This window comes from Dromiciops gliroides, chromosome 4 (genome assembly GCF_019393635.1).
Source record: "Dromiciops gliroides isolate mDroGli1 chromosome 4, mDroGli1.pri, whole genome shotgun sequence".
Lineage (NCBI taxonomy): Eukaryota > Metazoa > Chordata > Mammalia > Microbiotheria > Microbiotheriidae > Dromiciops > Dromiciops gliroides.
This window is the reverse complement of record NC_057864.1, coordinates 159,893,801-159,914,481: the sequence shown is the minus strand read 5'-3', so window position 1 is coordinate 159,914,481 and position 20,681 is coordinate 159,893,801. Positions and strand designations below refer to the sequence as shown.

Genomic DNA, 20,681 nt, shown 5'->3' with positions numbered 1-20,681 from the left:
GTAGACTTGAGGCAGGGAGGCTAGGGGGGAGAAGGAAAGAGAAGGGAGACAGTATTGAGGCTGGGGGCTGGAGGGGAGGGGCGCCGGCAGAGAGGTATGGGGCGGGTGAGGTGTGGAGGAGCGGACGACATGGCGAGGACCTAATACCCAGCCATCCCCAGACTGGTTCCTTACGAGCGGCCCCAATACGGGAAGAGAAGAGAGGAGAGGGCCATTTCCTCCAGAGCGGTGACATCGCGAGACTTGGAGTGGACGGGGTCCCGGAGGGCGACAAGATGGGGGGCGGGGGACGCGCGGTTAAACGTCATTGCACAAGGAACGCAAGCCCGGGTGAGAGAGTCAAAATGCGAAGCGTGAGCTAAAGGCAGCCGGAGGTGCCCCTCCCCCCTCCCCAACTCCATTCTTCCCCGCCCCAAATCGAGAGAGCTAGAACTCTGGGTGGGCGGCTCCGACCTCGGCCCCAACCTTCGACGTTTCCAAGCGACAGCCATTCAGCCTGGTTGCTGGGACACGCGTCACCATGGCTACGGCTCCGCGCCGCACAGTCCGGGTATTTAAAGGGGAGGCGCGCAGCAAGCCCAGGCGTCGGAGAGCCGCCGCCCTCGGTGCTTGGTGTTTGGGCTTCGGCTCTTCCTCCCGGCCTCTGCGCGCACATAGTTGCTCTTCGACGTGGTCCAGGCAGTCCAAGCTGGATTTCTCTTCACCGCGGCTCTCCCTGCTGAGTGTCCGGCTCCTGCTCTTCCCAGCCCGGCCCAGCTCCGGGGGAGCGGGGACCCCGGGCCCCGGGCGGGCGGGAGGGACGGGACGTGGTGCAGTGTTGTTCTTTCCCCGCCAATATTGCACTCGTCCCGGCCTCCGGCCCCCCCGGCCCCCCGGCCTCCCCCTCACCCCGAGCAGGGCATCCTGGCCCCTGACCGCTGAACTGAGGAGACCTCGCCTGGACGGGCGCCGCCCGCAGTGAGTCCCACCAGCCTCCATCCTCCCTGCTGCACCCCACGATCCAGCGCGCTCCCGTCCTGCCCCCTTCCTTGTCCTCTGCCCAAGTTCCAGTCTTTGTAGTCTTACCTCGATCTGTCTCCCCACATTTCCCAGTTTACCAGCTTCTTTCCCTCCCTCCTTCCCACTGGGCTATCTACCCTTTCTTCTCCGGGGCCTGATTCCCTCGCCAAGAAGCAGTTGCACCGGACTGGTAGAAAACAACATGAACTTTATAGAAATATTTTTCCTTGAAGGGGGTGGGGGGGGAGGGAGGGAGGGAACGGAACCCAAGAATCTCCAAACTTCTCACACACTGAGCAGTTGGATCCCCAACCCATCTGGAGTGGAAGGAACGGGGTGGAAGAGATCTCATGCTTAGCTGAGAGTATGGAAAGACTCGTCCCTTGAACCTCCAATCTGGAACCAGAGGGTCTTGACTAGATCCTGGATCTTCCTGGAGTAACCCTCACACCCGTCCCTGAAGCAACTGCCTCCTGAACGGCTCAAAGTCTTCAGGCACCGTGTCTAGAAGGGTTGAAAGCAGGGGAGATGAGGGAAGTCCGAGAGAGACCACTGCCCCATCTCCCCACACGGGGATGAACCCTAAGACTGCAAGGCACCCTACAGAGAACCACCATCCCCTTCTCCCAAGGAAAGACTTGAAAGAAACTGATTATTGCAGCCCCCTCCCATTCCCAATTCCAAGGTCCCACTCTTGTTCTCTGTTCCCTTTTAGCTTTAAATCTGGGTAACACAAAATTGTATGGGCTGAAAGGCACCAGGGGCAGGTGGGGAAATCTTGAATTCCATTCCCCCTCTCCCAGCTCCAGGGGCCTCACCATTGCACCGATACTGGAGATTAGACCAGATGATGTTTTCTTGGGAGAAACAGAAGACACCCAGGCGACCCCCCCGCATAGATGTATCAATGATCACCCCAGAATCTGCCACCAGCTGAGGACCCTCATAGAGCTTCACCCTGTCCAGGGGAAGGAAATTCATGACTTTTGGGGTATCCTCTGGACACTGAATTGTTACCAAGCCAAAGTTCTCACTCAATCCCCTGCCAGTCCCTCATGATCTCATCAGGCCTGAGAGAGGAGTGGAGGAGGGGTAAAAGAGGAAGGGGGAGTTGTTCTCAGGCCTGGGGCCCCCAGCTCATTGTCCATCCCCCTTTGCATCTCAAAGCCCCAGCCGCATTCCAAGCAGGGATTGAGTTGCCATGGCGATGGGTACAATGGGCAGGGGGGTGAAGTCACCCGCTTCCCAGGCTCCAGTCCACCCCCCCCACACACACACACACACACACACACAGCTCCCCTGCTCTGGCCCCCCACAGGCCAAGGCACCTTAAAGGGGAAAGGACCTGGGGTGGGGAGGGGGGAAACACAAAGCTAGCTACTTGGCCATGGTGAGTAATGTTTGTGTTGGGGCAAGTTTCATCTGCTTACTATTCTGATTCCCAGGGTTTCTTAAGGTCAGCAGTCTCATCCCCCCTTCTTTTCCCTCTTTACCTCTGAGGCTAGGTGTTTGTACTGGTAACAAGTGTTGTCCAAACTGAGCCTTGTGTGGAAATTATGTTATGTGGGCTTGGCCACAAACTGAGTTTCCTCACAGGGGTTAGTGTTTACTGACTAGTAGTGTGGGCTAAGGAAGTATAAATCAGGGAGGCCTTAATCTTGCAGACTGGACTAATCTGCAACAGTCTAGGTAAGGAATAGGGGTATTAACATTTAGCATTGGACTGAAAATGAGTAAAGCTGGAGTCTAGTCTCTGGCTCTGCCACCAATTAGCTAAATGGCCTTGATGTCCTTATTTTTGAAATGAGTATAATGAACTTAAATGATAACTAAAATCCCTTTCATGTCTGAAATTATAATTCCAGTTTGCCTAGGGCAGGCAGGGCCAACTGGCTGAGGAGTCATGAGAAGTTGCCAGCTTGTGCCTAGCTGAGATGGGGGCAAAAAATGGGGCTTGTATGGTGGGTGATTACGTAGGGCTCCTAGAGAAGGGGCTCTGCCTCTTCTTCCCTCACCGGATGTAGCCAACTTGGGGTCTGTGAAGCAGTTGCCAGCGGTAGGAAGTCTTGTCCCGCCAACCCACATTCCGTGGATCTGTCCACAGTAGACGAACTTGCTCAGGGGTGTGGCCTGTGTGCCACAGGGCATTTCGGAGGTGCTCACCTGGACCAGACACTGACTTCACTGCCTGAGGGGGAACAGAGGAGGAATAGGTGTCATACATTTGAAGGGCAAGGAAGATGTGTCAGAAGAATCACTTGGGAAATAAGAGTAGTGATCATGGAAAAGAAATGGATTAGAAGGAATTGAGAAAATAGGACTAGGGGTTTCTGGGACCGATTCCCAAATCATATAGGGCTGGAGAGGGGGATAGAAAAGAGACAGGGCAGGGCCATGATCTAACTACAGAAGGCATAGGCTGCCTGGCCTTTGGCAGTTTGGACAGTTTGGAGGACCTTGAGCTGCAGGCCAGGCTGGGCCACAGCGCGGAAGGGGGTAGCCTGCCAGTAAGTTTGTTCTGTCTGCTTCCACATGACTACGTAGAAACGGCCACTATCTTGGTAGCTGAAGAGAAAACCAGCGTAGTCATCATCAGTCACTGTGTTCACATGGAAGGTGCCCTCGAAGTCTACACCATTGAAGGCTGTATACCCTGGGGTGGGGTGGGGTGGGGGACATAGGGGAGGAAAGGAAAAGAGAGAGAAACTTCCTTACTAATGACCACTTGCCCCCATAGAGTAGTGGAATCAAGCCTTAATTACAGGAAAGTAGAGACAGAAAGAGGTGAATAGGGGCCGCCACAGAGTTGGGCCTAGAGATAAGCTACTTGCTGCATTACCCTGACATCAACCTGACTCCTTTCTCCTTTGCCCACTGATACCCTTTCTCTTATCCATACCTCCGTAGTTTCTTTCCACACCATCCCCCACCCCTCACCACCCAAACTTCACGACCACCCACTCCCAGGTTGTTGGAAAGGATGGCCACTACATACCAACAGCGAGGCCTGGGTCACTGTTCATAGTCTGAACAATTTCCATACCCTGTGGAGGAGAAGAAACAGAAACAAGGCACTTAATCCTGATGATCCCCTTCCCTTCCAGGCTCACCAAGCCTGAGGAACTCAGGAACCCCCACCAGGGATATCTACCTGGTTGAGTACAACCCAATTTGGGTCAATCTGGGCATCCCCCTCAGGATCCAGGACTACAGTCTGATAAGCCCGGAAGTCAGTGAGTGTCACTTCAGCACTCTCAGGACACACATCAAGGGGATCAGCCACCGCATCGTTGTCAAAGTCATCCTCACACACGTCCCCCACACCATTGCCTAAGCAGATATGATTCAGGGCATAATACTTCCTTCTCTCTGAACCATACCATTGTGTCTTCCCCAAACCCTGCCTCTGAATTGGACCCAAGTTGGGTATACATTCCCCCTGACTTCCCTCCACTTTCCCTCCCCCTTCTCAAACATAGAAGGGTTTGTGTTTATCAACTTTTAATGCCCCAGGAAAGCTAACTTGTAATAGAATCTATGCTGAACCAAGGCCTCACCATCTGAGTCCTTCTGGTTGGGGTTAGGCACCAGCCTACAGTTGTCAGGCCCTGGGGGCACATAATCTGGGATTCCATCATTGTCATCATCGCTGTCACACTCATCCCCCTGTCCGTCGTTGTCTGAATCAAGCTGGGAGCTGTTGGGTAGCTGGGGGCAGTTGTCCTTGGTATCCTGGTGCCCATCACCATCACTGCCCAGCAGAGATATGGCACCTGGTTAAGGCCCCCACAGAGCACTACATCCTAGGTGCTTTCCAATCCTCTGCTTTGGATTTCTCTGAGTCCAGGCTTTCCCTGGTTTATTTTTCCATCCCTCCCACTGCAGTTAGAAATGAAGATGAAGTTCTATGGGAAGCAGCTGGTTTTAAGGGCAGCTACTGAAGCAGAAAGGATGAACAGATTCTAGGAATTATTCTCAGCTCAGCAGTGGTAGGAAAGATTAAAACTGCAGAATGAGAAAATTTGAAAGGACCCTGAAGAAGAGAGGAGAATCCCCCAGGAAACCTGTCTGTTGGCCAAGACCCTACCTGTCTTCGTTCGTGTCACAGACGTCCCCTACCAGGTCACTGTCTGCATCTGTCTGAGAGATAGGGGCCTGTTCTCACTTCTTGTCCTGGCTAACCCCACCAAGTACTGGCCCCCTCCATTGTTTCTTCCAGGCAAGAGGTTGACTTTCTGTTCTAGGTCCAGCCTCTGCTCTGCCCACGTGCCCCATCCCTTTCCCTCTCCCTTGCCCCTGTACCTGGGTGGGATTACTCATTTCCGGGCAGCTATCACAAGCATCCCCCACCCCATCCTCATCTCGATCTGTCTGCAAGGGGTTAGGGACCTTTGGGCAATTGTCCAGCCCATTAGGGATTCCTAGAGGAGGGTCAAGGGAAATACAAAAGTCACCCCAAGACTGAGCACACTGCCTCCCCTAATGCAAGCAAATGCCTCCATGCTATCTCCCACCCCAGAAGAACCACATACTTGTCTCTCTGGCTGGTGAATGAAGAGCTTTCCAAGACTAATTTCCACCTTGACTCCAATACTTCCCATCTCCCGTATCCTAAATACCCTTCCCTTCTGTCCGCCTCCCCAGAATCCATTACTATCCCCTACTAAACATCTATTACAAGTTCCTTCCCAAACATACACTGTCTCTGCATTGTACCAGTCTAAACTGTGGCTACAAGCATTCCCAGATATTCACAGGACCTTCGTCCCTCCAAATGATCTCCTTTTGAGTTGTCAGCACAGGCCTCCCGAGTTCTCTCCCTCCCTTCTCCTCCTAGGGAGAGTGACACTCCCCACCCCCTTTTCTTTCTGAACTTCCTCCGCACCATCCCCGTCCACATCGTTGTCACAAGCGTCCCCTTCCCCGTTGCTGTCTGTATCCTTCTGGTCATTGTTAGGTACATTGGGACAGTTGTCACAGGCATCACCAAATGAATCTGTGTCTGAGTTCTGCTGGTCTTTGTTGGGAAACAGTCGGCAGTTATCCTGGGGGGACAGGTGGAAGGTAGAAGAGAAAGGGTTGAACCTTTACTAGAACAGCCAATACACCCCAGCCCGGGGCTGGGGCTCACTAAACCTAATGCTGCTTGTTCCAGGGCCACTGCCCACAAACCCAGCCCTGTAGCAGCCTCTTCTGAAGCCTCTGTGCCTTTATCTCCTGCCCCCCCCTTCCTCACCAAGTTTGATTATGCTCTTTCTCTAGTTACTCACATCAAATCACAAGATCATAAAATTCAGAGCTAGAAGGAACCTGAGAGACCATTGTATTCAATTTCTTCATTCCCCAGATGAGGAACTCAGGCCCAGAGAAAGGTGGCTTGCCCATAGCCATACAAATATAATTGGAGGAACCCAAAAAACTCAAAGATGAGAGAGGTCAAGAACAGTACCAGTGAAACAAGACAAGGAAATGGGATGTGTATTGAGGAACAGAAGAGAAAGAAGGGAGCAGAGGTGACAAAGGATAGGGCAGCGAAAAGACTGGAGGGATTAGAAGCCAAGGAAGTAGGGACCATGAGATAAGGAGCCCAGGGGAACCTCAACATTCTTGATTCCATCACCATCAGCATCATCATCGCACTGGTCACCCACTCCATCGTTGTCAGCATCCTCCTGCCCAGAATTGGGTGTCAAGAGGCAATTGTCCTGAACAGAAAAGGAGAATGACAACCTTATATAGAGTTTGAGCTCAGAGTTTTCCCATCCATTGTCTCAGGTAACCCAAGCAAGGCAGCCATTATGATCCCTATCTTAACCAATGAGAGAACAGGCCTAGACAGGTGCAGTGATTGTCTAAGGCCACATAGCAGGTAATGAAGATGAGACTGGAACTCAGGCCCCAAGCCCCAAGCCTGACCTCCCCATCCCATGCTCACTGCTTACCTGCTTACAGTGTTTGTTGTTATCCATGCAGGGCAGGGCCTGGTCTGGGTAGCCGTCAATGTCAGTGTCTGGGCCGCAGACGTTCCCATTCCCTGCCCATCCTATATTGCACTAGGATGGGATGCAGGAAAATCGGGGTTTCAGATGAAGATTTCCATAAACTGTGAGTGTTGTGATCATCACCGAGGCTCAGAGTGGTGACTTTCCCAGCCGCACAGCTAGGGTTGGCGCTGGGCACCGGGATCCGGATCGCTCCTGACTCCCTTCTGCCCTCCGGACCCAGCCCTCCCACCTTATATCCAGGCCTTTCCCTTTCCCAGACCCATCCATACTATACACCCCACCTCCTTTCCAGCTCCCAGTCCTTAGTCTCCTCCCTTTCCCCCAGAGTTTCCTTATTCTCCCTCTCTCCCCCGGCTTACCGAGCAAGACACAGCACCATTTCGCTCAAAAAGACAGTGAGCATGGACATGGCAGGGGTTGTGTGCTGGACTTTGACAGGCCCGGGCCGGGAGACAGCCCTGGCTCTGGTTACCCAGGAAACCTGAACGGCACGGACCACACTTGAAGGAACCCTAAGAGTAAAGGGGTTGGTGGGAGCATCCGTTGGTAAGTAACCAAGTGTCCACTGTCAGGCATTTGTCTGGGGTAGGGGGGAACGCAACATGGTGTTAATTCACTAAGGTGGAATAAAAGGATATTATGCCACTGGCAGGAGCAGGAAACTGGAATGATGGGACTTCCCACTGCTATCAAGTCTAAAGTTAAAAAAAATAGATGACACCTTGGAAGCTGCCAGGAAGTGGGTAGATGGAAAGAATGGAAAATTAGTATTCTTTTCTTCACTGCTACCAGTAATAATAACTTTCTCTTTCCATCCATCACTTTAAGGCTATTACAGAGTACTTTGACATATCTCCAATAACAAAAATAATAATAACTAACATTTATATAGTGCCTACTGTGTGCCAGGCACTTTACAAATATTATCTTATCCTTACTACACCCCTGGGAAGTTGGTGCTGTTATTATTCTCATTTTATAGATTAGGCAAACAAAGGTTAAGTGACTTGCCACAGGGTAACAGCTGTTAAGATCTGAACTCAGATCTTCCCGATTCTGGGCTTGGTGCTTTATTTACTGGGCCACCTGGCTGACTTTCATATGTGGTCTTATTCCCATTTTTCATATAAAGAAACTGAGGCTTAGAGAGGTTAAGAGCCTTGCCCATGCTTACACAACTAGTGCATATCAGAAGCAGGATTTGAAGCCAGGTCTCTCCTGACTACCAATCTGTTACATAGTGATGCCTCTCAGTAACTCACCACAGTATTTGTGCAGATAGAATTGGGGTCACAGCCACCATTATTTCCATCATTACATTCATCCACATCATTGCAGACCTGAAGGAACCAAGGGGTTAGATTTAGTGAGACCCAACTCCAGCAGTTGCTGTCATCATTTAAAACCAAGAATAAGGCATTGGGAGGCAAAAGCTGAGGAACAGTCAAGGAATAAAGCTTAGGCACTTGGATAGTTTCCAAATCATGCAAAGGAGCCAATAAGTCACATTTAGGTAATTTCAGGAGGTAAATGCTGTAAGCTCCCCACTTTAGTGCTGAGCCACATGGTCCACCTCCCTAACCTGTTTGCTGGCCCGGGCATAGTCGATGCCCACACCAGACACCTGGGTCCCTTTGTACCCTTGAGGACAGGCCTCACAGTGAAATCCTGGCATGGTGTTGATACATTTGGAGCCTGGAAAGCAGGGATCCGCATGGGCACACTGAAGGAAAGGACAGGAGGAGGCCTAGCTCAGCATCCTCTTGATGAAACTGCACAACATCCCCACCTTAGATAAGTTGCCCAAAGCTCCTAAACCTCTTTAAGCTCAATTCTCCACATCCTTGCCTACTCCTCTGCCTCCTTATGCATCTAGCCTTTTTCTGTGTTCATCTAGTCCTGTTCTTTTAGCCCCCAAGCCTCATAATCTGCCCCTCCTACTTCTTCCAGTCTTCGGCTTATTCCACCCATTTTTTTTTCCTATTTCTCTGGTCTTTCTCACCCTATTCATTCTCTCCCCAGTGTCATTCAAATATCAGCTGTGCTTCTATCCTTTCCCAGTTTCTTATCCCTCCTACTTATTGTGCCAGCTCCCATTGTACCCCACCAACATCTGCCCCATCTCCTTCAGTCCCCTTCTTTGTCCCCTAACTCTTTAGCCTTCTTACCATCCTAATATTTCCCTTCCCTTTTTTCTTAAGTCCTTCATCACTTATTTCTCTACTCTTCCCTTTGCCATACTTAACTTTCTCCCCCTCACCTCATTTATGTCAGTACAGTGAGTGCCATTGCCCTGAAGACCTGGGGGGCAAGGCCCACACCGGTAGCCGGGGTACTCGTAGACCTCCATGCAGTCCACACCACGGAAGCAGGGACTTGGGCTACAGTGGGAACGTTGCTCATGGAAGCCTGGGGGATGAGCACCATCAGGAGCCACCAAGAGGGGCACCCTAGGGTGGGGGGAAGTTGAGAGGATTGGGGGGGAACAAAGGGGACTAATGGGAAGAGAGCTGTATGAGATGGGTGGCATGACTGGGACCAAGAGCATGGAGGATGGGCAGAGGACCTGGAGGAGACACCATACCTAGATCCCTCCCCAGGCCCTCCCACTCACCGCACACCTGACACTCCATGATGGTGTTTCTGATCAAGGACATCTCCTTAACCTGGAAAAATGAGGGTGGGAGAAGTGGTCAACACTGGTACCCCCCCCCCCAGTTCCTAATACTAACCCTCTGCCTGGTCCCAGCCTCTAACCTGGTCCCGAATGTCCTCTCGAAGCTCTACCAGGATCTGGTTGAAGAGGGTAAGTTGGGTGACTAGTGCCTTGGTCTGTTCACCTGTGGAGAAATGGGATGGTAATGAAAAGCCTCAGAACTGTGAGCACCAGGAATATGGCTTGTTAGTCACTGAAGCACCCAAGGTATACCCAAGGTGCTCTTGGGACCGTGCCCTCCACCCAAGGATATAACTCAATAATTCATCTATCCCTTGGTCTATCAAGCCCAAATGGGCCTAACCACTGATTTCACCCCCGCCCCTTACAATGATCTTGCCCCAGACATCCCCAGGGCCCGTGTTGTCCCCCCTCCTTGCTCACCTAGAATTGAGTGAAGTACTCCAGTCACTAGAGGAGAGAAGAAGACATAGTAAAAGGGAAGCAGTACCATGGAACAGCTCATCTAGAAAGGATGTGAAGCAATGGAGAACAGATTGGGAAGTGGGCATGTGGAAATATGGAAATATGGGGAAGGCTTAGAGTGGGACCATGACTACGAGGGTCAAAAAGGACAGAGCCAGGCCCAGGATACAGCACCTGGCTTGGGGGGTAATTGCCCAAGTCCCTCTACTTTGGGGACTCCAGCCACTGCAGGGAGCTAGAAAGTTGCTAAGGGAAGCAGATGTCCAGAGGAGGAGGCAGTATCCATCTAACCAGTTGGCATTTTTGTTTGTTTGTTTGTTTTAATTTTTTGCAGGGCAATGAGGGTTAAGTGACTTGCCCAGGGTCACACAGCTAGTAAGTGTCAAGTGTCTGAGGCCGGCTTTGAACTCAGGTCCTCCTGAATCCAGGGCCGGTACTTTATCTACTGTACCACCTAGATGTCCCAGTGGGCGTTTTTTTAAAAAGAAGAGATATGGGGTGGCTAGGTGGCGCAGTAGATAAAGCACCGGCCCTGGATTCAGGAGTACCTGAGTTCAAATCCGGCCTCAGACACTTGATACTTACTAGCTGTGTGACCCTGGGCAAGTCACTTAACCCCCATTGCCCTGCAAAAAAAAAAAAAGAAGAGATACATTCATGATTACATGCATTCACACTATTACCAAAACAGCTCTTTTCCCATCTCCCTACTGGTTTTCACATTTTCCAGATCATGTCTGATGTTGCCCTTTATTTTCAAATTCTTTTCTCCTTCTAAGCTTCCTTTGGTGTTTATTATAACCTGATGCTGCTTGAATAAAAGTGTTGGAAAATATGAACCATAGAGGATAATTTGTCTTGGGCTCCACATCCCCTAGATGTATCCCTTTTGAGTTTATGAAGTCAGAAATAAAGAGATCACAGAGTCAGAAACCCAGGAAAAGGACAGCAGGAGGGCTAAATATTAAGGGAGTGGTGGGTCAAGAGTATTGATGATCAAGAGGGGTCCAGAGTCAAGGATTATGGGGATCAAAGGTCAAAGATGCAAAGTCAGTGTATCACCTGCATTATGAATGGACTCTTCATCCCCTTGGAATGGACATTCACTTAGTGCCCCAACTCGGGCCATCGATCCCCCCAGAATCATTTTCATGGACTCTATGAAGCCCTGGTGGGACAGGAAGAGAGCAAAACTCTAGCCATTGGTTCCTCCTTTTGTTGCCTTCCCCCCAAACCAAAGTCCTTTCTCTACTCACCTGCATTCTCAGATAAGCCTTCTGACCAGTCCGAACCTCTAGTCCATCAACTTCAGCAGGAGGAATAGGGGCCAGTGCAGGGAGCCCAGCATGCTGGTCACCTAGCTTACAGTCCACATAGAGCTGGAGAGCAGGACTAGACCGGGAAGGACCACGGAGGCGCAATAGGGCAGTGTGGGTACGTCCATCTGCCAGGCTCACATGCTGTAGGTTCACTGCATGTACTTTCCCATCCTCCCGCTGGTATCGAACCAACACTGCCCAGGAAGGGTAGGGTCAGTATGTGCTCTTTTCTACTCCAATGGTGAATAGTGGTTAAGAGTTACTTGGGCATCAGATTGCCTTTTAGAGCTGTCATCATTTGAAGGTTAGAAATTCCTTCCTCCTGACCTCTTCACCTTGGCTACCAGACTTCTGCTTCCAATAGGAAGGTGAGAATGAGGTTCTGTACCCACTGAACCCTACCCTTCTCCACCCCTCATGCCCCACCAGGGATCATGATATATCTCCCTCAGGCATTATTACTAGAACACTGGGACACGTAAACCCCCAAGCAAAAGAGGTTCATCTCCCAATCTCCAGTGTTCATTCTGCTGTCTGAATATTCTCTCTCTCAAGCATTTGAAATGCCCCTGGATGACCCCTGAACTTATCAAGAAGGTACTCAAGACTAGTCCCTGGCCAGTCATATAGCACTCATTCCCAGTAGGATATAAAGAAAAGGAATATAGAGGTTGTGGTGAAAATACTCAATGCAGATCAAATATCTCCATCACTGGTCACTCTAGTGTGGAAAAGATAGTGCACACAGGTTACCTTTGTTGATCTTGCCCACAATGGAGGCTTCCAGCCAACGAGTGTTGTCACGGCGAGAGTAGAGGCCAAAGAGAACGCCACCCTGTTTGGGAGGCAGTCGGAAGGTAGACAGGAGGTAGATATCCCCAGCTGTCAAGAGGGCTGTCCGGATTTTCTCTGCCATGGACACCATTTGCCGAGACTCACCCATAGTCAACAGATCAATCACTGGCAGGGTGGAATGTGCCAGAATTAGAGTCTGACTCCAAGTGCAGAGGAACAGGCTCCATCTTTATGGATCCTCAACCTCCCCGGTGCTCCTCTGAGTGCTGCTGACAGTGGAGCCAGAGGTTGGTACCCTCCTAAAATACATTGCCCTCCTCTGTTAGGGGTTCTAGTTGCAAATTGGAATACCAGAGGTGAGGCAATGAGGAGATATTCCCACTAGGTGGCGCCAAGGAGCCACTATCCTAAACCAGGGAAAAGTGGGCACCTGGTGCCCTCTGTGCCAAGTTATATTTTCTCCCCAGAGCTAGCTTTCAGTTCATCCTGCATTTTGATCCCCTTCTGTTCCTACTCTCGGGAGTTCAGTACAGATGTTCAGGGTGAAGAATAGTTGTTCCACGAAATATCTCTCCTCCACCAAGCTATCTGGTCAGCCTCCCCCTCCCACTGGAGAGATCCAGGACCACAGCTCCTCCAGCTGCTATGTCCTGTGGCTAATCTGTGGTTTCTACTCAAACAGAGGAAAGAATCTGTGTCTGTGTCGTCCTCCCCCCACTCTCCCCACCTCTCCCACACCCATGGGCACTCAGCCCATCGAACCACCAGACCTCCCGGAGAGTGGGGACCTCTACCTTCCCCTTCCTCAGGAGAACCAGGACCCCAGGGACAGAGTGGTGCGATAGATGGACACCAGAGCTCATCTCTGCCTGCACTAGAGCCTTACCTTCAAAATACACTCCTAACTTCCTAAGGATTATTCCGAGATTCCAAAATGTCACCCTACAGGCAATCAATTCCTGGTATCCCTTGAGCTTCCTTCCCTGGCATCATACCTGGCTTTAGCCAATGTCAATAGATTCGCCAGCCGCTGCCCCTCTCCTACCCATCAGCTCATTCTCCTCTAGATAGTTTATTCTCTCCATCTCTGGCCCCGCCACTAACACGTTCCCAGCTACTTGAGTCAGTAGCGTGAAGGGTGGGAAGATTGGCTGGGAAGGGGTAAAGGGGTGTAGGGGCAGGCTTACCCTGAAGGTCCTGACTAGCAGAGGCAAAGGAGCAGAGGAGGAGAAGAGCCAGGGGCCCCCGAAGTTCCTGCGTCTCCATGCCGATGAGCCGGCTCACAACCCCGGGAGCTGGGAGGGGAAAGGCAAGGCGGAGGGAGGGAAAGGGAGGGGGGGGGCGGAGGAACGGAGCAGGGGGAGCCAGCGGGACGAGGGAGGGGGGCAGGAACAAAGAACTGCCAATCAACCTCGAGGCATCCCCAGCTCTATAACTCCAGGGGCACTAGAGGCAGAAAACCGGAGGCCTCTCAGCTACAAAAGTTCTCGCTCACTTTTTCCCAGAGTTTTCACTTTCTCCCTCTCTCCTATTCCTGGGGAATTCCACCCTCCCCAGTATTCCTATCACGATGGGAGATGTTGGTATGTCTCTCAGACAGCCATACTTTTTTAGAAGGTTGGAGAGTATCTAGCTGGGGGCGGGGGGCAATGCGAGAGAAACAGTGGACATTATTCCACTCCTGGTATGAGAATACACCAGGGCAATGGCAGTGACTAGCCTGCCATAGGGATGCTCACAAGCTGGAAGTTATTAACCCACCATGTCAAGATGGGGGGAAAGGGAGAAGGAGCACTGACGATCCCTATGGTCCCCTCTTCCTTAGTTCCTGGACAAGCCTGGAAGGGTCAGAGGGGTGGGTACAGTAGAAGCAGATTGGGGGTTGGGAAGGGGGACTTATAAATCGAAAGTCGAGAAGAGGGGAACTTCAAGGAAGAGGAAGACATCAGGCTTGGGGTGGAGGGGAACTGGAAATCATTTGAGTTTGGGTGGTGAGGGAGATGGCGATAGGGAAACGGTGGAGGGGTGGGATGGGGGTGGGATGAGGGTGGTATGATGGTGGAGGGTTGGGGGTAGAAGCTTCTGTTTCCAAGACGACAGTCCACGAACCCTCCCCCCCACCCCGCCCAGCCTCGAGGCCAGGCCACCGCCCCTGTTTTGTTTCCATGGAGACTAGCAGCGCGGGCTGCTCCAAACATAACGCGCCACGGAAAGCATGCAGCTCGGGGGACCCCCCCGCGCCCCGCCTCGGGGGCAGCCTCCCCCGGGGGCCCAGGGCACCCGAGGCCACAGACAGAAGAAGAGCTGGGGCTTATTCCTAGTGAAAGACTGCGAGCAACACCGCGGCCCGGAGGCTAGGGGAGGCCACCCTCCAGCCCTGACCACGACCTCGACTCGGAGCCCGGGCCGTTCTTCGCAGCGGTCCCTCCATCTCCACTTCCAAGGCCTTTCCCCCTCTCCTTCCCACAGAGCCTCTCCGGAGCGAGCCCCCTACTCCCAGAAACACAACAGTCGCTCCCCCGCCCCACTCCGGAGCCCCTCCCCGAAGCGAGCCCCCCACCACCAAGAACACCGAAGTCGCTCCCCAGCCCCGCCCCGTAGCCCCTCCCCGAAACGAGCCCCCCACCACCAAGAACACCGAAGTCGCTCCCCAGCCCCGCCCCGTAGCCCCTCCCCCAAAAGAGCTCCCCACCGCCATGAACACCGAAGTCGCTCCCCAGCCCCGCCCCGTAGCCCCTCCCCCAAGCGAGCCCCCCACCGCCATGAACACCGAAGTCGCTCCCCAGCCCCGCCCCGTAGCCCCTCCCCAAAGAGAGTCGCCCACCACCACGAACGCTACAGCCGTTCCCCCGCCCCGCCCCGTAGCCCCTCCCCAAAGCGAGACTCCCATCATCATGAACACCGAAGCCGCTCCCCCGCCCCGCCCCGTAGCCCCTCCCCAAAGAGAGTCGCCCACCACCACGAACGCTACAGCCGTTCCCCCGCCCCGCCCCGTAGCCCCTCCCCAAAGCGAGACTCCCATCATCATGAACACCGAAGCCGCTCCCCCGCCCCGCCCCGTAGCCCCTCCCCAAAGAGAGCCTCCCACCACCATGGACACCGTAGCCCCTCCCCCGGGAGGCCTCTCTACGCCTCGGTTCGTGGCCACGCCCCCGAAAAGGTTTCTGCCCAGCCTCCTGGAGGCCCCGCCCCCCTCTTTCACCAGGCCCCCGAGAGGGCCTACCCCGCCCACTGGTGCTCAGAGAGCTTGGAGGTGCTTCCGGGACAGAGGGCGGAAAAGATGGCGGCGCCCATGGAGCTGTACTGCTGGGCTGGGGGCTGGGGCTTGCCGTCCGTGGATTTGGAGAGCCTCGTGGTGTTGGTGAGGGCGGGTACCCCGCTGGGTCAAGGAGCCGGGACGCTCAGGGGCTGGGGAGGCGAGCCTGAGGTCGGATGCAAGAGACCCGGCGCGGGTGGCGTGGGGGAAACTGAGGCAGGAGGTAAGCGTGCAGAGACCGAGGTGGGCATCCGTGACCCCCGCCCCACTGCGCAGTCTAGTGGAAGGGGGCCAGGGGCCAGAGCGAAGTCCCACCTCTGCCATTTTTCACACTGCATGACCTTGGCAAAGTGAATTCACCTTTCAGGGCCTCAGTTTCCGTATCTGCAAAAGGCTTGAACTAGAATCTAGTGCCTAGGTGATCATTTGGCCATGAGGCGATCTCTAAGAACCCTTACCCTTCAGCCAGGTAGACCCCTGGATCTGGAATCTGCAGACCTAGGTTCAAATCCTGGCCCTACCATTTACTGGCCGTATGACCTTGGACTTCGCCTCCCTGTGCCTTGGTTTCTTCATCTATAAAAGGAGGGGGTTCAACCAATAAGATTCCCCACGAGTCTTGAGTTAATACTAGAATCCTTGTGTTTTAGTGCAAATAGCCAGTCTTGACTCTGCCACTTACTAAGTGTGACTGTGGGTAGGCGATTTTACATCCCCAGACCTGAGTTTCCTCATATAAATAAAACGGAGTTGTGAGGTAGTGTGCTATAGTTGGCCTTCTGAAAGTAATCCTGCTTCTAAAAACGCCAGCCACGTTGAGGATGGGCAAGTCAGCTGTAAGATGATAAACTGTAGTGGAGTTGCAGAACTGCATTGGGAGAGGGAATTTCCTCAAGAATTTGCTACACTTAGGAAATCAGAGGTCCATTAAGGACCCACAAAATGGGGTTTGAACTAAGATGATCTAGGAAGTCATTTCCATTGTAAATCCTGTTATACCCCAGAGCCCACACATGCTCTAACCCAGGGTCCAACCTCAGATGTTATCTCTCTTCAAAAAAAGCATTGTCATATACTGTATATGGAGGGACATGGGCCTTGGCCTGAGTCTCAGACCATTGCTTTTCTTTCCCCAAATGGCAGTGCCTTCCTTCTATCCCTTCTGACAGGCACATCCTAAGCTCTTCCTGAGCTATCCCACCTGATGGGCACTGCTTCACTGCCTCCTCCCTTCCTTCCCTGCAGACCTATGCCAGATTCACTGGGGCCCCTCTCAAGGTACACAAGATCACCAACCCCTGGAGGAGCCCCTCAGGTACCCACTAATAACCAAATGGTTGGCGGGGAGGCTTGGGGTGGGCTATACCTAAGAGGAGAAGAGATGAAGGGAATCAGGATGTATCCCCAACAATCCCCTGCAGGCCTTGGAATATAGTAGATGTCACTTTATTTTGCACATGTTCTTAACAAATGTTTGCCAAATGCATGCAGAAATACTTCCATGACCCCATCTTTCCCTTTCTATACCAGGAACCTTGCCTGCCCTCCGAACAAGTGATGCTGGGGTCATCTCACAGCCACACAAGATCATCACTCATCTAAGGAAACAGGTTGGGTGCAGGTGTTCCGAGCCCGAGGGATATTGGTGGTGGGTTGGACAGAATACTTGTCCTCCATTCTCAATTTTGCTTTTTGTAAGAGTGGAGGGATTGAGGAAATAACAGAGAGTCTGTGGACAAAGGATGATAAGCTCTTTGGTAGCCAAAGATAAGACATGGGTTTGGAAAAGTGATAACACTGGGGTAGGTAGGAGAGGTTGAGACATAGACTAGGCATAGCCTGGGGAAAAATGTGAAGAGGAAAGGGGTTCTTGACCACAGTATGAGGTAGCCAAATTCTAGCCAAGAGTCAAACTTGGTAGTTGGAAAAGTCTGTGTAATTTAAAATTCTAAATGTGGGTTCTAATCTGTCCCCCCAGTTTTGGGGGGAAACTGGCTAAAATCACTGATAAACGAGTTTAGGTTTTTTAAGGGTTTATTGAAAGATAGTAAAAGAAAGAGAAAGATTGAGAACAGATTTCCTATAACCTGGCAATCCTAACATTCCTAATCTCCCACTTCTCAAATTCTCTGCCACCACACAGATGTTTCACAGCCAAAGAGACTGAGCTCTCTCCCCAGTGTCTGCTTCCTCCTTCCTGTTCCCCTCCCCCAAAATGGGAGGTTCTTCAAGCTGATTGGCTAGTGTCATTCAAATTCTTTGGTTCACTGGACCAGAAGGTGGTCAAAGTTCAAAGTTGTTAGCTTCTGAGAACCATTACTTAAGTACCCTTAAGTACCAGCCAGATGTGTTTACCATCTAGTAAACCACTAATCCAGTCTGCAGTCAGTTACTTTATTCAATTCAATCAGTTTAAACCAGTCTCCAAGTGGGCCCCTGAGTATCTGCTAAATCTCATCTATCACATTCCATTATCTTGACACAAGTCTAAAGCCATTTGGTCTCTGGTATTAGGATAACTGTGCAGATCTGTTACAAGGATTTTATTTATTCAGTTGGAAGAGAGGTTGAAGGGAGAAAAAATCTATGCTTAGTAGTCAAGAAAAATAATTAAAACCAAAAAGATTATGGCTTAAAGGGTGAAAGGACAGGCAGCACTCCTTGCATTCTGCCATATTCAGGTCCCCTGGGCTCCTGAGGAGATACAGAGACAAACTTACATCTGGGTATGGCTCTGGCCTCTTTGTGGCATTTATGTGAGTGTGAGGAGAGGCAGGCCACTGTCAGAAAGGAGCCTCTGGTGGGCATAGTGCCAGCTTTCCATGGAAACTCTGGGAGCCACTCCGAGTTTGTGGCTGGGCCTCCCTCCCTCCAACAGGCACAAGGCCCCGTCAGCTGGCAGGTTCTAAGGGGTGGGCACTCTGCCAACACCAACAGACCACTGGCTGGTCCAGACGTGGGGGCCAGAGGGAAGGGGAAATGTCTTTACTCCAAAAACCAGAGCCATCCTAGGGTTTACCGTCTGGGATGATAACTGGGGGAAGTTCTTAGGGGAAGCCTGGGGGGAGTGAAGCCTAGATGCTCCCCTAATATCCACTTCATGACTGCTTCCTCCACAGAAATACAATGCAGACTATGATCTTTCAGCCCGGCAGGGGGCAGATACCTTGGCCTTCATGTCACTGCTGGAAGAGAAGTTGCTACCTGTGTTGGTAAGAGTGCCTGCACTTTTGAAGTGTTCACTGCTCTGGCCCCTAATTCCCCAAAAAAGATTTACAGGGCTGGATAGGCCAGAGAAATGCGGAGAACACAATGTGGATGTCCTTGGAGATGGAGCCAGCTAAACAATTGTCCCTCCCCCCCTTTTCCTGTCTCCTTCTAGATCCACACTTTCTGGGTTGATGCCAAGAACTACGTGGAACTGACTCGAAAGTGGTATGCTGAAGCCATGCCCTTCCCCCTCAACCTGTTCTACCCAGGCCGAATGCAGAAGAAACACCTAGCTCGGCTGCAGCTCTTGTGTGGGGATCAGAGGCCTGAGGAGGAGGAAGAAGTGGAGAAGGAGGTGCCTTTGGGGGAAGGGGTTACAGGGAGGGAGGGGGGCCTCAACAGCTTCAGGGGGCCAGGGCCAGGCTGGGGGGAAGATGTTTTGAGTGCAGATGTGGGGTGGCAGTGTCAAAGAGGTGAGGCCACCCATGCCTGAGGCTGTCCCATTGTCTGTGCCATCCCTCCCGCCCTCCCCTGCCCCGCTTAGCTCTATCGAGAGGCCCGGGAGTGCCTGACTCTGCTCTCTCAGCGTCTGGGATCCCAGAAGTTCTTCTTCGGAGACTCGTGAGTCTGAGCCTAAAGACGCATTTGGGGGAAGGGGCAGAGGTGGGCAAGGACCTGTGAGAAGGTTTGGAGAATCAGGAAGACATGGGCTAATTTGGAGACCACAAGGCCTTTTGCCTGGTCATGGGTGAATAACAGAAGGATGCTTATATGGGCAAAAAGAGGAGGGACGCTGGGGCAGGCTGGGGCCAGAGGTGGGTAAGCAAGGACTGCGGTAAGGTTTAGGAAAAGGATAAGACACCCTGCCCCCTTCCAGGGGGGGCCAGGTTGTTTAAGGTAAGCAAAAGCTCTAGGTGACAGTGGGGCTGTCTGTAGGATCAGGGAATCCTTTCGAGTGGGGAGAGGGCTGTGAAGCCAGCCAGGACCAGGGCTGCCTCCCTACTCAATGTGTCCTTTATCCAGTGTTAGGACAGAGCCCCATTCAGGGCTCACCCCACCCCCCACCAGGACCTGGGGGACTCAACACGTATCTCAGACTTTGTGTGCATTTCTGTCTCCCTAAGTCTTGTTTCCACCCCAGGTCTGGTCCTGGTAGCTCACCCCAGGCTTATGTCTTTATTCTCTCTCTGCATCTCCACATTCACTAAATCTTCTCTAACCCCAGTCTCCATTTCTGCCCCAGTCCTGCCTCCCTGGATGCCTTTGTCTTCAGCTATGTGGCCTTGCTGCTTCAGGCTAAGCTGCCTAATGGGAAACTACAAAGCCATGTTCGAGGGCTGAGCAACTTGTGTGCTTACTGCACCCATATCCTCAGTCTCTACTTCCCTTGGGATGGAGGTAAGATGGAAGGGCATTGGTGAAGGGCAGAACAAGCAAAAACTTTGCCTTCTGACCCCATCATTCACTTAACATTCTTCCCTTCCTCTTCCTCTCCCTCAGCTGAAGCACCACCCCCACGCCCAGCACCTTCAGCCTCAGAGACTGACGAAGAACCGTACCGGCGGAGGGGGCAGATCCTGTCAGTGTTGGCTGGTGTGGCAGCCATGGTGGGCTATGCCCTGCTCAGCGGCATCATCTCGATACAGCGGGCAGCTCCTACTCGAACATCAGGCACCCGGGCCTTGGGTATCGCTGAGGAAGAGGAGGATGAATAACATCCTGATGTTCCCTGAACTGACTTTCCTACTGCTGTGCATTCCAATTGGCCCCTGTCCGCCCCCATTTGGGGCACTTCCAGAGGTGGGGTGGCCATTTCCACCTCCTGGAATAAATTTGCTCACAGTGGCCTGGTGTCAGAGAGTCTCCCTTTAGCACCCATCTGCATGGGCCTTGGTTATCAGCACCAAAGATTCTTCCTAAGTACCTGGCTTCCTTAACTGCTCTGTGCCTCTGGG

At 52.3% G+C, this 20,681-nt stretch overlaps 2 protein-coding genes across 2 annotated transcripts; one reads left to right on the top strand and one right to left on the bottom strand.

The window, feature by feature from the left end:
• Positions 1–1,241: 1,241 nt before the first annotated feature.
• THBS3 (thrombospondin 3) lies at positions 1,242–14,303 on the bottom strand. Its single transcript, XM_044002183.1, has 23 exons — positions 13,448–14,303; positions 12,219–12,425; positions 11,403–11,659; positions 11,209–11,314; positions 10,105–10,131; positions 9,762–9,844; positions 9,619–9,670; positions 9,265–9,413; positions 8,587–8,727; positions 8,267–8,344; positions 7,364–7,516; positions 6,942–7,052; positions 6,597–6,704; positions 5,885–6,044; positions 5,302–5,420; positions 5,087–5,139; positions 4,557–4,750; positions 4,151–4,329; positions 3,995–4,043; positions 3,456–3,652; positions 3,015–3,187; positions 1,818–1,957; positions 1,242–1,503 (listed from the first exon to the last, which is right to left on the bottom strand). Exons 1-23 carry the CDS (start codon positions 13,524–13,526, stop codon positions 1,445–1,447), a joined length of 2,874 nt encoding a protein of 957 aa, XP_043858118.1. The 5' UTR covers positions 13,527–14,303; the 3' UTR covers positions 1,242–1,444.
• Positions 14,304–14,432: 129 nt separating this feature from the next.
• On the top strand, positions 14,433–20,571 carry MTX1 (metaxin 1). The gene is made up of 8 exons (XM_044003220.1): positions 14,433–15,621; positions 16,762–16,831; positions 17,047–17,126; positions 18,636–18,728; positions 18,899–19,081; positions 19,271–19,347; positions 19,970–20,124; positions 20,227–20,571. Exons 1-8 carry the CDS (start codon positions 14,476–14,478, stop codon positions 20,439–20,441), a joined length of 2,019 nt encoding a protein of 672 aa, XP_043859155.1. The 5' UTR covers positions 14,433–14,475; the 3' UTR covers positions 20,442–20,571.
• The last annotated feature ends 110 nt before the right edge of the window (positions 20,572–20,681 follow it).

What these genes read in the sequence shown, in the direction of transcription:
- THBS3 (XM_044002183.1), bottom strand. Translation starts at nt 13,526, where the DNA reads ATGGAGACGCAGGAACTTCGGGGGCCCCTGGCTCTTCTCCTCCTCTGC. An exon ending in ATGGAATCAAGAATGTTGAG is followed by an intron (nt 6,045 to 6,596) that starts GTTCCCCTGGGC and finishes CTGTCCCCCCAG; the next exon opens with GATAACTGCCGACTGTTTCC. An exon ending in TGTGACACGAACGAAGACAG is followed by an intron (nt 4,751 to 5,086) that starts GTAGGGTCTTGG and finishes TCTGCTGGGCAG; the next exon opens with TGATGGTGATGGGCACCAGG.
- MTX1 (XM_044003220.1), top strand. Translation starts at nt 14,476, where the DNA reads ATGCAGCTCGGGGGACCCCCCCGCGCCCCGCCTCGGGGGCAGCCTCCC. An exon ending in TGGAGAGCCTCGTGGTGTTG is followed by an intron (nt 15,622 to 16,761) that starts GTGAGGGCGGGT and finishes CCTTCCCTGCAG; the next exon opens with ACCTATGCCAGATTCACTGG. An exon ending in CCCCTGGAGGAGCCCCTCAG is followed by an intron (nt 16,832 to 17,046) that starts GTACCCACTAAT and finishes TTTCTATACCAG; the next exon opens with GAACCTTGCCTGCCCTCCGA.